This window comes from Chrysemys picta, chromosome 2, assembly GCF_011386835.1.
Source record: "Chrysemys picta bellii isolate R12L10 chromosome 2, ASM1138683v2, whole genome shotgun sequence".
NCBI lineage: Eukaryota > Metazoa > Chordata > Testudines > Emydidae > Chrysemys > Chrysemys picta.
Genome location: NC_088792.1, coordinates 230555729 through 230572208, shown reverse-complemented (window position 1 = coordinate 230572208; position 16480 = coordinate 230555729). Strand labels below are relative to the sequence as shown.

At 40.2% G+C, this 16480-nt stretch overlaps 1 protein-coding gene across 2 annotated transcripts in view; it reads left to right on the top strand.

The window, feature by feature from the left end:
* MYBL1 (MYB proto-oncogene like 1) overlaps window positions 1-16480 on the top strand; it is a 39080-nt gene that overhangs the window by 13288 nt on the left and 9312 nt on the right. For both annotated transcript variants that reach the window (XM_065585670.1, XM_005288080.5), the window contains 9 exons: window positions 1017-1109; window positions 3737-3957; window positions 5269-5452; window positions 6178-6252; window positions 9676-9780; window positions 13293-13526; window positions 14171-14536; window positions 15062-15204; window positions 15620-15734. In XM_065585670.1, the coding sequence (XP_065441742.1) occupies window positions 1017-1109; window positions 3737-3957; window positions 5269-5452; window positions 6178-6252; window positions 9676-9780; window positions 13293-13526; window positions 14171-14536; window positions 15062-15204; window positions 15620-15734 (1536 nt within the window). The remainder of the gene's footprint in view (window positions 1-1016; window positions 1110-3736; window positions 3958-5268; window positions 5453-6177; window positions 6253-9675; window positions 9781-13292; window positions 13527-14170; window positions 14537-15061; window positions 15205-15619; window positions 15735-16480) is intronic.

The window sequence follows — 16480 nt, the reverse complement described above, 5'->3', positions numbered from 1 at the left end:
AAGGTGTGGTTAACTTTTTTTTTAAAGGCAAGGACAGGATCAATTATAGACCAATGTGATTCTAACTCTTAAAAACTTGGGGTTGTTTGTGTTTTTTAAGTCTTTATGGGGGTCTGCCTGGTTTGAGGACTAATCTCACCTCAGTAGCTGGGTGGGTGCCCCCGAAGTCTCCCTTTTGGTAGCATCAAAGGAAATCAGCCTAACTGCTGAAAAGAGAAGTTATTTAGCTGCTATGTGGCAGTGGGGGGAACAGTTAAGGGGACCCCCCCCAACCAGCCTGGGAAAAATATAGGGAAGGATCAAGCATCATTCCCAAAGTCAAATAGTAATTGTGGGAAGGAACTGTACCTGTGATCTGTTGCTGATATTCTTTATTTAAAAAAAAAAAAAAAAAAAAAAAAAGTAGGCAGGCTAGGGTGTTCTGTAGATATGACCTTTACAAAAATCTGCGGTTCTGTGACTGGTTATTGGCACTGAATTTGAAAGGGTTTGTAGTCAGTCTGTTAAACTCTTTAGCTTTGCCTTGACCAAAAAAGTGGCAGAGTGTAGCTATCGTGCTAGCTAAGCCTGACCGAAATGCAGCTCATTTTTTGGTCAAAGGCAGTACCCAAGTGCTTTGTCTTATGTGACCTTGGGAGGGGCCATGAGGACATAAAGCGCACGTGCAGTGCCCTAATGGTTACTGTTGTAGTAAAAAAAGTCTCTGGCTTTTTGTGCACAAGGCAGCAACATATTGAGTGTAATACATATCTGCATCTACATCTCGAAGAACAAGTACAGAATGGGTAAGTAACTTTTTCATAACAAAAAGAGCTCAACTATAATAGTGGCTAGGAAGCTCAGTGATTGAATCTTTGCCACTTTGGAATAACCTGTGTAATGCTAATCATCTATAGTTCATTATTTAATTGTACATTTGGCATTAGTCAAAACTATTACTGTTTGCTAGGAAAATGGTCTAGAAAACTGTCTATAAAGATAATCTTTAGCAAAGTTGTTTTTTAAAACTGTTTCAGAATCGTTCGGATTTTCAGTGCCAGCATCGCTGGCAGAAGGTTCTAAATCCAGAATTGATTAAAGGTCCCTGGACTAAAGAAGAGGATCAGAGGGTAATGGAACCTATTTCACGTTGTGCTTGGTTATTTTTTGACTGTAGCAAAAGCATATCAAGACTTCTTTCTGTGTTGTCTCCACCCTACCCCAATTACCATGGTTTTGTTGGATTCTCAGATCCCAGATGACACATACTAGATTGAATTGGCCTTGTTAGCACTACAAAAAGTAATTTTCCCTCTGATATTCACCCCTTCTTGTCAACTGTTGGGAATAGGAAACTTCCACCTTGACTGAATTGGCCCCGTTAGCACTGTCCTTGCACTTGGTAAGGCAACTCCCATCTCTTCATGTGCTGTAATATATATATCTGCCTGCTGTATTTTTCACTCCATGCATCCGATGAAGTGGGTTTTAGCCCACGAAAGCTTATGCCCAAATAAATTCCTTAGTGTCTAAGGTGCTACAAGGACTCCTTGTTGTTTTTGTACATACTAGCTAGTTCACTATGTTACGCTGGGTATATGCCACTTCCCTGGATGACATAAAATGTGAGGCCTGCTCCGGGGTTTATCATTTCCCCATGCTAGTTGAACAGCTTCTCTAACTCTCTGAGTAGAAGAGACCTCTGTGTTTGGAACTGACATTCATAGGCCATAATCTGGCCTGTCTTACACCTTGTGCTCCCCCAGACCACCAGACGTAACCGATGATCTGCCCTGATGGGGGGGAAAATGGATTTGTATTCTCTTGTGAAAGACGCTTATAAGACTTAAAAAAAAATAATGAAAACAAAACCCTTCCCTTTTTCTGCCTGTTACATATAGTATTAATATAGTATTAATTCACATCTTATCTGTTTTCTATGAAAACAGAACCACTGGAAAACTAAGAGGATCGACATAACAGATACCAAACAAGTGAAACCTGAGTGAGAGTGGAAATGATTTTTATTCAAACTGTTTAAAACCCATAAGTGTTTAAAAAGAAAGAAATACCGTTTTTAAACAGTTGGAATAAAAAATCATCCCCTCCTTGTACGGCTTTACTTAATATCTCATTTGGTGATGATCTCAGTTCTTCAGTTACATATAGCCTTCCAGGAAAAACAGACAAGACCTTTCATTACTAATGTGTAAAACAAGCAGCGTGCGCACACACTTCTTTACAAGAAGTATAGAATTCTAGAATTGTAGGACTGGAAGGGACCCCTAGAAGTCAAGCAGGACTAAGTATTATTTAGACCAGTGGTTCTCAACCAGGGGTCCGCGAGCCCTTTCAGGGGTTCTGCGGAGCCCTGCAGCTGAAACCTGGTGCCCCAAGCCCCAGTGCTGAAGCCAGGAATGGCATGCATGCCTGAAGCTGGTGGCGGTTCCCCCCCCCCCCCCCAAAGCTGGGAGCAGTGTCCCGCCACAAGCTGGGAGCGGCACTTGGGGCTGAAGCTGGCAGCAGTCCCCCCTCACCCCCAAGCTGGGAGCGGCGTGTGTGGCTGAAGCTGGTAGCGGTCCCTCATCTCCAGCAGGGAGCGGTGTGGGGCTGAAGCTGACAAACCTCCCTCCCTCCTCCCCCCCCCAAACAAGGAGGGACTGATGCTGGGAGCCCCAGCGCCCAACCCCCACTGAAGCTGAGAGCCCCCTCCCAACCCCTAGCTACCTGCCCGGCCTGCACCCTGAGCGGTTTTCAAACTTTTTGAACTGTGTCCTCCCTTGGAGTTATAGTTTTTGGTTGCATCCCCCCCACAGCCCAGACAGGCTGGGTGGCCACCTGAATGAGTCAGGGGGTGGAGGTGGTGCTCTCTGGACCCCGCTGTGCAGAGCTGTCTTGAGCCCTGCCAGCCCTTGCCCCCCCCCCCCAAATTAAAAGTAAATCTATGCCTATGCCCAAGACCCACCCAGAGCCCCGAGTTCTCTGCCCCCACGGGTCCCTGGCATTTTTATAGCGTGTTGAGGGGGGCCTTAGCAAGAAAAAGGTTGAGAACCCTTGATCTAGACCATCCCTGAAAGGTGTTTGTCTAACCTGTTCTTTAAAATCTCCAATGACAGATATTCCACAACCTCTCTAGGCAATTTATTCCAGTGCTTAACTACCCTGACAGGAAGCTTTTCCTTAAGTCCAACCTAAACCGCCCTGGCTGCAATTTAAGCTCATTGCTTCTTGTCCTATCCTCGGATGTTAATGAGAACAATTTACTTCCCTCCTCCATGTAACAACCATTTATATACTTGAAAACTGTTATGACCCCTCAGTCTTTTCTTCTCCAGACTAAACAAACCAAATTTTTTCAATTTTCCCTCAAGGTCCTGTTTTCTAGGCCTTTAATTATTTAATCAAGTAATTTAAGTATTTCCCAGTGCCAGTGCATCAGTTGGCAGAAATCTAACTTAGTCAGCATATATTTTTCTACAGCTAATATTGCCGTCACAACACAGTCTCCTTTAACTTTAGAAGCAGGAGTTTATACATAATTCTGAAACCAGGATTCCTGCCAATGACTTTTGAAAGCACCATGACTGCTTGCCTCCATAGGCCTTTTCTAATCCTTAACTTAATTTTTTAACAAATCAGTTTTATTATTCATCTTTTGAGATGTTAATTTCACAAATGCTCTTTAATGGGATTTCAAATCTAATTTTTCAAACATACTAAACTGTCTATCATTGCTACTGTTTGATTTGTGTTCCAGGTTATTGAACTAGTTCAGAAGTATGGTCCAAAACGCTGGTCTTTAATTGCAAAACACCTAAAAGGGAGAATAGGCAAGCAGTGCAGAGAGAGATGGCATAACCACCTCAATCCTGAGGTAAAGAAATCTTCATGGACAGAAGATGAAGACAGAATAATCTATGAAGCTCACAAGCGTTTGGGAAACAGATGGGCTGAAATTGCAAAACTTCTTCCTGGAAGGTGCTTTTCAACATTTTTGTATTAAATGTAAGAGTATGAAAGCCAGTTGTTACAAGGTCTTTCCAAAATCCATGTAACTAATGTAACGGTAATCTAATTGTAAACCAAAAAAAAAAAAAAATCCACAGAAACCTAATTGTCTTCCTATGGATTTTTGTGGTGTTTGCCAAAATTTAAGTTCTGCTTAAAAAAACAAAGCTTATGTCTTCTAGTTAAAGATCACACTTGTGATTAAGCAATGATTTCTTGTTTGTTGCCCAGACCCACAAAAACATTATCAGCTGGAGTAATGTGAACTTCCTCCATTTATATCGTTCAAATGCCAACACTGTTAACTGTTTTACTAATAAATACAATACCTATCACATCCTGATTTTTCCATCTGTTTTTAAGGACATTGCAAGGCAAAATGTTGCTAGAATATGTGCATATTCTGACATCCAAAAAGGTGGTTAAATGTGATGGGGATACATTTTTGGCTTTTCACTGAAGACACATGCCCCCAAAACACCCAATCCTAAACAGACTTTGAAAAAGATCTTGGGCAAGCTTACTGTAATTAGTGTTTTAAAAAGTGCGATTTCTAATCTTTCTAGTTTTTTATTTACTTTTCTCCACAGGTTAGCTAACTTGTGACAAATTCAGAGTCAGATTGTGAGCCCCTTACTCAGACTGCTAAATTAATTGTACGAGTAGCTCAGTTGAAGTCAGTGGAACTTCTTATGTAACTGCTCAACAGTGAGAGTAAAGGGCTTGCTAACTGTCAATTTGTTACAAGTTTTGAAATGTATTCTACAAAAATTTTTTTTTTATTTAAATCCTTACTCTTATTCTGCAAGTAGTCTAATGAACTTCAGTGGGACTGAAGAGCAGGGTATTCATCTTGAGTAGTGGTGCAAGAATTTGGCCTCCATGTGTGGTAGTTAGCTGAGAAAGTATCTAATGAATTTTTGGGTGATTCTAATTAATTTTTAAAGAAATTATAGATCCAAAAGTAATTGTCCAAAGTTCTGCAGGAATTAAATTGTGGGGTATTTTTTTAACAACTTTATATTTGATAAAGTTAGAGGTGAAAAAAGTATGGTCATATAGCGTATCCAGCTGTTGAGGTATCCAGTCAAGAAAAAGATGTTCCTCACCAGTTAGGGAAGTGGTGAAATGTATGCGATGAGTAAAAAAAATATTGGTGTAATTTATGAAGTTTGCAATGTGATGGGGGTGGTTTGTAAAGTTGTGAAATCTACCTAATTAAAAATTTGTTCCTGAAATAATTTGATTTCCATATCTTCCTACTACATGACTTTGTTTTAGGACAGACAATTCAATAAAAAATCATTGGAATTCCACTATGCGAAGAAAAGTGGAACAGGAAGGATACTTACAAGATGGAATCAAGACTGAGCAGCCTAGTTCATCAAAACTTCAACACAAACCTTGTGCCACTGTAGAACACTTACAGACCCAAAATCAGTTTTACATACCTGTTCAGGCACAAGTAAGTTTTAAATGTACATACAAAAATTCATTCATTGCACTGTATATTTCTTCCATACTGTTGGCATATTATAAAATATAAGTTGGTCTCTGAAGAGGCCACCTGTCGACAAAAAGAACAGGAGTACTTGTGGCACCTTAGAGACTAACAAATTTATTAATTTTGACCTAAATTATGTTTTGTAAAAGGAAACATAAAAACCTTTTACTGTTAGAACTGTTTCCATGATATGTTTTAAATTCAGTAGGGTAGTTGTTTTCTAACTAACATTTCCTAGCAGTGTTCCCCAATCAAACCCTGCAATTCGAAAAGCTTGAAAATGCAACGGTCTTCCTTCATTTTTGTTTTCACGCTGAAAAAATACTTCAGAGTAGAAACGCAGACTGGATTTTAAACTGTATCAAGTATTAGTAAGATGTTTAAAACATTTTTTTAAATTGAATGTTGCTTTAAAATGTGACTGCAGTGCAAATGTCAGTCTTCTGCTCAAGCTAAAATCAGGCTATGTAGTTTGGCAATTTTTTCCAGTTTCAAAATTATTTATCAAGTTTGAAAATAGACAGTCTGTAAAATAAAAGATCATTTAATTTAAGTCAGTTTTCAGCCATTTAGTAATTTGTTTTCTAAACTCTCTAATTAAAACTATACTATTTTCTAAAATTTGAATCAGTCTCTAAAGTTGTGTTTTTTATCATGTGCAAAGATAATTTTTTGAATTCTTTTAGATTCCAAGTTACCAGTATGTGTCATCAGAAGGCAGCTGTATAGAACATGTTTCAACTTCTTCAAACTTTATTCAGGTAATTTTCATTGGCTATTGTAAATGAAATGAGGTTAGAGTTGGACTTATTCTGTCTCATTTCTTAGCCTGATAACACAAGGATTCTGTTATTTATTTTTAAAGTTGTAAGTCATCACATTTTTTTAATTTAAGGCCTTGACCATTCAGCTAAATCTTCATTGGTGGACCTCTGTCGCCATGCAGAACCCTATCGACTTAAGGGGTGCTGTACAGGAGCAGAGGTCTTCCTGCATAGATCTAGTTGCAGGATTGGTGCCTAAGATTGTATTTGTGCCTTTTTTCTTGAAAAAGCTGTTGCGACTTTACAGGATCATAGTACTGTACTGAGAAATGAAAGGAGTCCCCATCCCCTTCAAGTGCAGGCTGCAGTTGCTCATCAGAGGATGCCTGTTTATTTCTGATATATGGAAATGTGATCAACTAATTCAGATCTGCCCACTAATTAAATCCTTTGGTCTAACTTTTGTCCCTGACTACGTGCATAGCTCCCATTAAATTTAGCCAAAGGCTGTGTTTTGCTCTTTATGTGTGCAGCATATGTATTACTGTAGACCTAAGCAATTGAAAGATTCATCTAAAATGTATTAAGCCCATGTAGTAAATAAATCAGTAAGCTTATTTTATTCATATAATTTTTCTCACCTCTTCTGGGTAATCTAAACCGTGGTCAATCTTCACAAAGCAAAACCAAAAGTTTTATGTTGGCTGTATTGGTATTCAGAGCAGAAATACGTTTGAATTAACTTGTTAGAAGAAAAACTTCCTTTGTGACATGCTCATGATACACTCAGTACCATCATAAATATTGTGCACTGCAAGGAGCCTTCTGTTTGTGAGGTGGCATTCTGGGATATTGTTAATAGCCTAAGAAATGGCAGAAAATGCATACATTTGGAAAAACTAAGCTAAATAAACTAACTTTTTTGTACAGCATGTTCCTCTCACAGTTAGATAGGCATGGATTTCTGTGAAGAACGCCTTTAACTTTGATTTTTGCTATGTAGTTCATCTTTAAATAAAATTGTCCATTCCTCCTTCCTGACACCCTTGGTGTGAATGCAAACCATGATTGAATGCCCGAGGATAGCCTTGAAAGAAGCAGGAGACACTGTTAACCCACTCTAGATATTATTATATATGAGAGAGAGAGAAATTAAAAATGCTGCCTTCTTTTAAGACACTTTTTAAACTCTGACTTAATAACTATATTTGAAATTTATCATTTACAGTTTAACACAATTTAATTCCTGCAGAACCATATTGACCGTGATTTTAAAAACTTGTCTAAGCTATACTTGTTTCTCCAGAAACTTCCCTGTTTTTGTTACAATCAATCCACTTCCACTGGTGGGAGCACTAGTGTAGACAGAACACCAGCAACTCTCAATGTTTGAAACCCATGTCATGCAGATCTATTTTGAGTAGGGTTAGCCACACAGCTGCTTAAAATGCAGGTGGTCATCTGGAGTGTGCTCTATACTTCTCTTTCCCCGGGTACTTCCACTAAAGCTAGAACTGGGGAATTTTTGTCAGAGAAGCCTAGTATAGCATGCTGAATGTTCACAAACAGTACTAAAACTTACTAGAGAGCTAGCATGATTTCTACATGCATAAATTGAAAATCACACATCTGTCTGTGCTGGGCACTGAAATCGTGCCAAAACCGTGCAATTGACAACCTTATTCTAAAATGGTTGTCAAGTGTGGCTTTGTAGCTTACATAGTTCTGCTCTCAGCATGTGCAGGATGTAAGAAAGTAGAAGTCTAGCTAGTAAAGGGAAGCGACAAATTACAACAGGGTTTTACCAAAGGCAGATCGTGCCTTACCAAAGGCAGATCATGCCAAACCAATCTAATCTCCTTCTTTGAGAAAATAACAGACTTATTAGATAAGGGAAATGCGGTGGACCCAATATACCTTGACTTCAGTAAAGCATTTGATACTGTACCGCACGAGCAATTATTGGTTAAATTGGAGAAGATGGGGATCGATATGAAAATCCAGAGGTGGATAAGGAACTGGTTAATGGGGAGACTGCAGCAGGTCGAATTGAAAGGTGAACTGTCAGGTTGGAGGGAGGTCACCAGTGGAGTTCCTCAAGGTTCGGTTTTGGGACCGATTTTATTTAATCTATTTATTACTGACCTCGGAACCAATTGTAGGAGTGGACTGATAAAGTCTGCGGATGACACAAAGTTGGGAGGTATTGCCAATTCGGAGGAGGATCGGGATATTCTGCAGGGAGACTTGAATGACCTTGTAAATTGGAGTAACAGAAATAGGATGAAATTTTAATAGTGAAAAGTGTAAGGTGATGCATTTAGGGATAACTAACAACAATTTTAGTTACAAGCTGGGGACACATCAGTTAGAAGTAACAGAGGAGGAGAAAGACCTCGGAGTCCTGGTAGACCGCAGGATGACTGAGTCGACAATGTGACGTGGCGGTGAAAAAAGCCAATGCGGTCTTGGGATGCATTAGGCGAGGTATATCTAGTAGGGATAAGGAGGTGCTGCTTCTGTTGTACAAGGCACTGGTGAGACCTCATTTGGAGTACTGTGTGCAGTTCTGGTCTCCGATGTTTAAAAAAGATGAACTCAAACTGGAACGGGTACAGAGAAGGGCCACTAGGATGATCAGAGGAATGGAAAACCTGTCGTATAAAAGGAGACTCGAGGAGCTCGGGTTGTTTAGCCTAACCAAACGAAGGCTGAGGGGGGATATGATTGCTCTCTTTAAATATATCAGGGGAATAAATACCAGGGAGGGAGAGGAATTATTTCAGCTCAGTGCTAATGTGGACACGAGAACGAATGGATATAAACTGGCCGTGGGGAAGTTTAGGCTTGAAATTAGACGAAGGTTTCTGACCGTTAGGGGTGAAATGTTGGAACAGCCTTCTGAGGGAAACGGTGGGGACGAAGGACCTGTCTGGTTTTAAGATTAAGCTAGATAAGTTTATGGAGGGAATGGTTTAATGGGATAACATGATTCTAGTCAGATGAACAGCGTGCCATCGCTGGTAAATAGTATCAATGGCCAATGAGGGTCTGGCTGGAGAATCTTGCCTACATGCTCGGGGTTCTACTGATCGCCATATTTGGGGTCGGGAAGGAATTTTCCTCCAGGGTAGATTGGCAGAGGCCCTGGAGGTTTTTCGCCTTCCTCCGCAGCATGGGGCGGGGGTCGCTAGCTGGAGGATTCTCTGCTACTTGAAGTCTCTAAACCACAGGATTTGGGGACTTCAACAGCAGAGTCAAGGGAAAGGGGTTGGGACGGCTTTGTGGCCCGCATCATGCAGGAGGTCAGACTAGATGATCATAATGGTCCCTTCTGACCTTAAAGTCTGAGTCTATGAAGCCTTACATTTATTACGTTCTATTAACAGCTTCTATCCTGTTTTCTAATACCCTTTTCAGCATCCATTTGTTGATGATGATCCTGATAAAGAAAAGAAAATAAAGGAACTTGAGTTGCTCCTTATGTCAGCTGAGAATGAAATCAGAAGAAAGCGAGTATCATCTGTAAGGACTGTGCATTTGTATAAATACGTGCATTGGCTTTACACAAAGATTGATCAGCAGTTCGTTAATGGATGCTAGTAATTCTATAATAGCTTTAATATGCTCTTCCAAAACTGATCAAACTTGGTGTACATGTAGGACTTTAATTTGGGGAATGTACATTATTTTTCTTTTAATGTGGTGTTTTTAACTTGAGATAAATACTGTAGTATTGTCAAGTGCTTTTTTTCGTAATCCTAGAGAAAGAGATGACTTTTAGAATGGTAATTTCACCTGCTTCTGGTTTCACTCAGCCCTTATTTGAGATCCACTCCAGCAACACTTCATGTACTGAGTAATTGTGTTACTTTTGAAGGGGTAACCATGTGAATAAGGGCTGCAAAATTTTGTTGGTTTAAGAACAGCCCAGAATTGAAAGTACTTATTTCCATAGATAAACCATTTAGTTGATCAACATAGATAATGAAAAATGTTTTTCAGTATTTTGCTATATTTGATTTTCTACCATTGACTCTCACAAAAGATAGCAAAGGAGACCTATGGTTAGAGCACTACCAAATTCATGGTCCGTTTTGGTTAATTTCATGGTCATAGGATTTTAAAAATTGTAAATTTCATGATTTCAGATATTTAAATCCAAAATTTCACAGTGTTGTAACTAGAGGTCCTGACCCAAAAGAGGATTGTAGGGGGGTGATCGCAAGGTTATTGTAGCGGAGCGGGTTTGCGGTATTACCACCCTTACTTCTGTGCTGCTGGTAGTGGCAGCACTGCATTCCGAGCTGGGTGCCTGGAGAGCAGTGGCTTCTGGCCAGAAGCCCAGCTCTGAATGCAGTGCACTGCAGAAGTAAGGATAGCATGGTATGATACTTTCACCCTTACTTCTGCACTGCTGCCTTCAGAGCTGGGCACTCGGCCAGCAGTTGCCACTTTCCAGCTGTCCAGCTCTGAAGGCAGCAACACAGAAGTAAGGCTGGGATAGTATGGTATTGTCGCCCTTAAATCTGTGTTGCTGCTGGTCTCTGGCCACCCAGCACTGAAGGCAGTGCAGATGTAAGGGTGGAAATACTGTGACCTCCCCCGTGCAACCCCTTTTTGGGTCAGGGCCCCCAGTTTGAGAAACACTGGTCTCCCACGTGAAATCTGTATAGTATAGAGCAGGGGTCTCAAACTCAGTTTATCTTAGGGCTAGTGCCAGTCCTCAAATCCTCCCAATGGGCCAATAATGTCACTCATGCCGCCCAGAACCTGCTCCCCCCTCCAAACTCCGCCCCCCACTTGCCTAAGGCTCTGGGAGGGAGTTTGGGTGGGGTAGGAGGTTTGGGGTAGGGGATTGGGATGCAGGGTGCAGATTCTGGGAGGGAGTTTGGTGGTGGGAGGGGGTGTGGGGAGGGAGTGCAGGCTCTGGGAGGGGATGGGGGTGCAGGCTCTGGGAGGGGATCAGGGGGTGCGGTGCTTACCTGGGGATCCAAGGCGGGGCGGGGGGCCTCCACACTCTGCTTCCCCCTGGCACCGCCCCACAGCTTCCCATTGGCCACAAGAGCACTCAGGGTGGGGGCAGCGTGTGGAGGCACAGTCCCGCCCTGCCCCAGGGCCACAGGGAGGGGCCAGCAGCCATGTGGAGTGAGTGCGCAGGAAGCTGTCCAGCTCTGCTGTGCTGCCGGTGGTGGGTGGGGCCCCAGGCCATTTTAAATCACCTGAGGTATGTGCAGGGGAGGCGGGACAAGAGCGCCTGGGAGTGGCAGGCGGGACCAAGGGAGAGACCCGGCCCTAAAATTGCTGGAGCCCCGTGGTCCATATTGGGGTGGTTCTCAGGCCGCAGATGGCCCGAGGGCCGGGACTTTGAGACCTCTGGTATAGGGTAAAAGTACACAAAAGACTAGATTTCACGGGAGAGACCAGTTTTCAGTCTGACACATTTTTCATAGCTGTGAATTTGGTAGGGCCCTACCTATGGGTCCAGTAGAACATTAGTGTCCTCTGCAGTTCCTACATGTATTTACAATCTGAAACACCACAGGGTTCATAAGGGGACATTTATTTAAAAAAAAATACTTTCTCCTGCCATGCAAACTTTAATGATCTATAAAGGGGAAGTGAGTAGTGAAGCAGCAAAATTTGCAGGAGACAAAGTTATTTAAGTTAGGACCAGCGAGGACTGTGAGGAACCTCAGGAAAGACTGAAACAATCTAGGTGAGTGGGCAACACAATTACAAATGAAGTTCAGTGTCAATAAATGCAAAGTAATGCACATTGGAGGGGAAAAGAGAAGAGTAACGAGAATGATCAAGGGCCTGGAAACACTATCATGTGAAAAGAGATTTAAAAGTTGGGGATTGTTTACCTTAGAAAGGAGACAGATAAGAGGGAGGGGACATGATGCAAATATGCAAAATAATGAATGGCATATATAAAGGTAGATCAGGAACTTCTGTTCTCCATCTCTCAACACAAGAACAAGGGGACGTCATATGAAATTAAAAGGTGGTAAATTCAAAACTGATAAGAAAATACTTTGTATCACACAACACTTATTTTGACTATAGAGCTTGTTGCCACAGGATGTTGTTGACACCAAGAAATTGGCACGTTTGCAAAAGGGAATGGATGCTAATGTGGATATCAAAAATATCCAGAGTTGTCATTTAATGATGAATTTTGGAAGGAATATGAAACCTTGTGCTTCAGGCTTAAACGATTCTCTAATGGAGACCCTGATGATAGCTATCTTTGAGGTCCAGGGGATAACAGCAGACTATTCCACATCTGCCTGTTGTGGAATTCTTCCTCTTTCCTCCTCAAACATATGGCACTGGCCAGTGTCAGAGATAGGATACTGGACTAGATGGACTCTGGTATGATCCAGTATGATAATTCCAATGTCTCTTCGTAAGCACTATGTTATAATGGTGCATGAGAAGCTGGAAAAGAAGTAGGCTATAAACAAAATAACATCACTTTATTAGTCAGCAATGAAACAAAATAGCATAATCAGTAAAAAGTAAAGTCAACTTTAAAATAGAAAATTTTTAAGAATGAAATATTTTAACCTGAAAATGTGCCTTTGAACTATTATGTAGATGACATTGATAATGTCTTAATGTTCAGGAGAGTGGGGAAGCTTACATCACCAGTGACGTGAGCAATAGGGAACCATACATAAATATATATGAAATAGAATTTCAATCATAGTAACGAGTAGAGGGTAGGAAAGGAATAAATGTAACAGAAGGGGAAAGTTGAATGTGTCCTGTAAACTTAAGGGAAATAATGTAATTGCATTACTTGAAAAAGTAAGTTGGCTGGGGAAAGGTGGGGAGATCATTGAGCTGAATAAAACTGTTGTAGAGTACATCCACTGGAGAATGGTAAAAGTTCAGTCTGAAACAAAATATTACTATACAATGTGTCCATAATAGTATGTTTATGAAACTTGCCCCAAAATTATGTTTGTTTTATTTTCAATTTCTAATTTGAATAAAACATCAACACATTTCTATTATACTACTAGCAAACTGGAAGTTTCTCTAGCTGGTCTGGAAGCTTCATCATGGAAGATAGCATGTCTAATACTCTAAATAGCCTTGAGGAACAAACAAGTGAGTTTTACAGTATGGATGAGGCCCAGGGCACATCTGCGCAGCAGAATTCACCCACCAAGTACCTAGCTGTGGAGGCGAATGCAGTGTTGTCATCTCTACAGACCATTCCAGAATTTGCAGAGACACTAGAGCTTATTGAATCTGTAAGTTGGGATGTGTGATTCTCTAGTTTTCAATAAAGATGCAATCCGTTTATATTTGGGTATGTTCATATTTGCACAGTACTGATAGGTATAGTTTCACTGCTGTTGATTGCTTTGCTTTATTGGAAGTCATGAGTGAATTGTACTGAAAACAAACTATATAAAATTATCTGGTTGTGTAAGAGAGGTAGGGGAAATATTTAATCCAGAGTGTAATGCCTTAGTTACAAGCTTGATATAACTGAGTTAAATTGACATTTTTTTACTGGAATGCCAGAAGCTGGGGTAGCTGGTTGTTATAACCAAACAACCAATCTTAATTGCATCAAGCTACTTCTGTCTGGACTGTAAATGTATCCCTAAATTAGATTGTGTGATTGGGGTGAGTAATGAATATATTTTTGTAGCTTTTAAAATGAGAATTAATACTCAATATATAACTTCTCTGAATGCTTGCAGTGAATTATAACTGGTTTCCAAAGCTCATATATAGAATGCCATGAGAGAAACTGTTGCTGACTTGAAATATTCCAGACAGGAACTTTGCGATCTACAACTTCCACTTGGAACATTTCAGATAAGCAAAAATTTAGCTAAAACGTGAGTATGTCCATGCCTGAGTGTCTTGTATCCTTACATTGTAGGATCCAGTAGCATGGAGCGATGTCACCAGCTTTGACCTTTCTGAGGCTGCTAATTCCCCTGTCAAACCTGCTCCAGTAACATTAATGAGGATTCAACACAATGAAGGGGCTATGGAGTGCCAGTTTAATGTCAGTGTTGTTCTTGATGGCAAAAAAAATAGTTGTAGCAGTGGAGAAGAAGAGATTCTTTCAACATCTCCTTCCATAGCCAAGTTCAGCACTCCACCTGCTATCCTAAGGAAGAAAAAAAGATTGCGAGTTGGACAGTCACCAGTCAATGAGCTGAATGATGGGTCATATAATGATGCTGTCAATGTTGCACTAAAACAAACACCCGTAAAAACACTACCCTTTTCCCCATCACAGGTATGACTTTTTTAATACAGTTAGAAAGCTAAGATTGCAATGAACCGACACAAATTACTGGATTTTTTGAATAGTACATTGTACCTTAATTGAATGTATTAGGAAACAGCTTAGAACGTGTTAAAGGATTGGCCAAATTTAAGGAAGAGTTTTAATATGGAAGAAATGGGTTCTTTTAAAAATGGTGAAATTGGTTACCTGATTTCCTTTCTGGGACTGACCTCTACTGCAGCTTGACAACTGGGCTTCAATTTTCTTCCTGCACATACTGGAGGTTGTTCAGATTTGACTGTGTAGCTACAGGGCCTTGCCACATTCTGTGAATTTTTTTTTTTTTTTTAAAGAAAATTCGGATTGAGGTTTCACTGGTAAATTCAGCTCATATTGTGGGGATAGAGGCATATAAATTTTAAACAAGTTGTTAGAGATTTTCAATGGACATCACCTGGGAAATTGGGGTTTTTTTTATTGCTCAACATAATGTAAGAGTTCATGTTTTGTAAGTTGGCTTAGTTTTTCTTTTAGTTTTTCAACACATGCTCCGGAAATGAACCATTTAACCTTGAAAATCCTGCATTTACATCAACTCCAATCTGTGGGCAGAAAGTCCTTATTACAACTCCTCTCCACAAGGAAATGACACCAAAGGACCAAAAGGAAAATGCAGGGTAGGATGACACTAAAGATCAGATGTTGAAATAAAAGCAAGATCCTGAGACTATGCAAAGCCAATTTAGCTGTATACGCAACTATTAATATTTTTAAAAGGAAGTTTAAATATTTGCATGCAAACGTAGCTCGGCCTTGTTTTTCTTTGATTTCCCAAGAAGTGACTTTATTATGTTTAATTTTAATTTTCCCTTTAATCTTTTTAATATTGTACTAAATGAAAATTAGTTCAGATGTACTTGGGGCAAATGCACAGTGATGTATTACTTGATTGATTTTTGTGTGCCTATGTATTCCATTGTATAAAGAAGTAAACAGAATAGCAAATTTTGATGAATTTGTTATATAAGTTTAACTCTATCAGGAATCATGAAATGTTAAAATACATATGAACATTTTTCTCTGCTTGGATAGTTTTAGAACTCCAACAATTAGAAGATCTTTACTGGGTACGACACCAAGGACTCCAACTCCTTTTAAGAATGCTCTAGCTGCTCAGGAGAAAAAATATGGCCCTCTCAAAATTGTGGTATGTGATCTCTTTGCCTGTTCGTTAATGTTTCTCTTAAGTGAGTCTGAATGCCCTCACCATACAAAATATTGACTTACAAAGTGAGCCTTAATGTGAACATTTAAAAAAAAAAAAGTAAAATTATTAGTGTTGTTGAAAGGTGTAGAACTTTCCGATGCTGAAAGATAGTCTTCTGTTTATCCACAGGACAGTTACAGCCTGGGGCAGCAACAGTGCAGGCTTCCCCTTTCTGCCCCACCAGTATGCTCCAATCATTTTTTGAAGGGACCATCTCTAGATCCCACGCTCATTCAATTTATATCCTCTAAGGGCCTGTCTACGCTACTGCTTAAGTCGATATCTTACGTCACTCAGGGGTGTGAAAAAACCACCCCCCGAGTGATGTAAGTTACTTTGACTTAAAGCGGAGGCTACACTGTACTGTCAGCGGGAGACACTCTCCCATTGACATAGCTTCTGCCTCTCATTGAGGTGTAGTAATTATGTTGACGGGAGAGTGCTTTCCCATTGATGTAGAGCACCTACATAAGCTGCACTACGTCAGTGCCGCTGCAATGCGGCAGTGAAGACAAGTCCTAAGAATATCAACAAGGGTAGACTTAAGCTTTTTATTTGTTTTCTTGAATCGCTATACATTAATCAATTCTCATGCATATAACTTGAAATTACATATGTGGTAATGCCATGATCTACAAATATTTTAATTGTTGTCTTTATTTTTGAATCAAACCATGTTTTCCAGG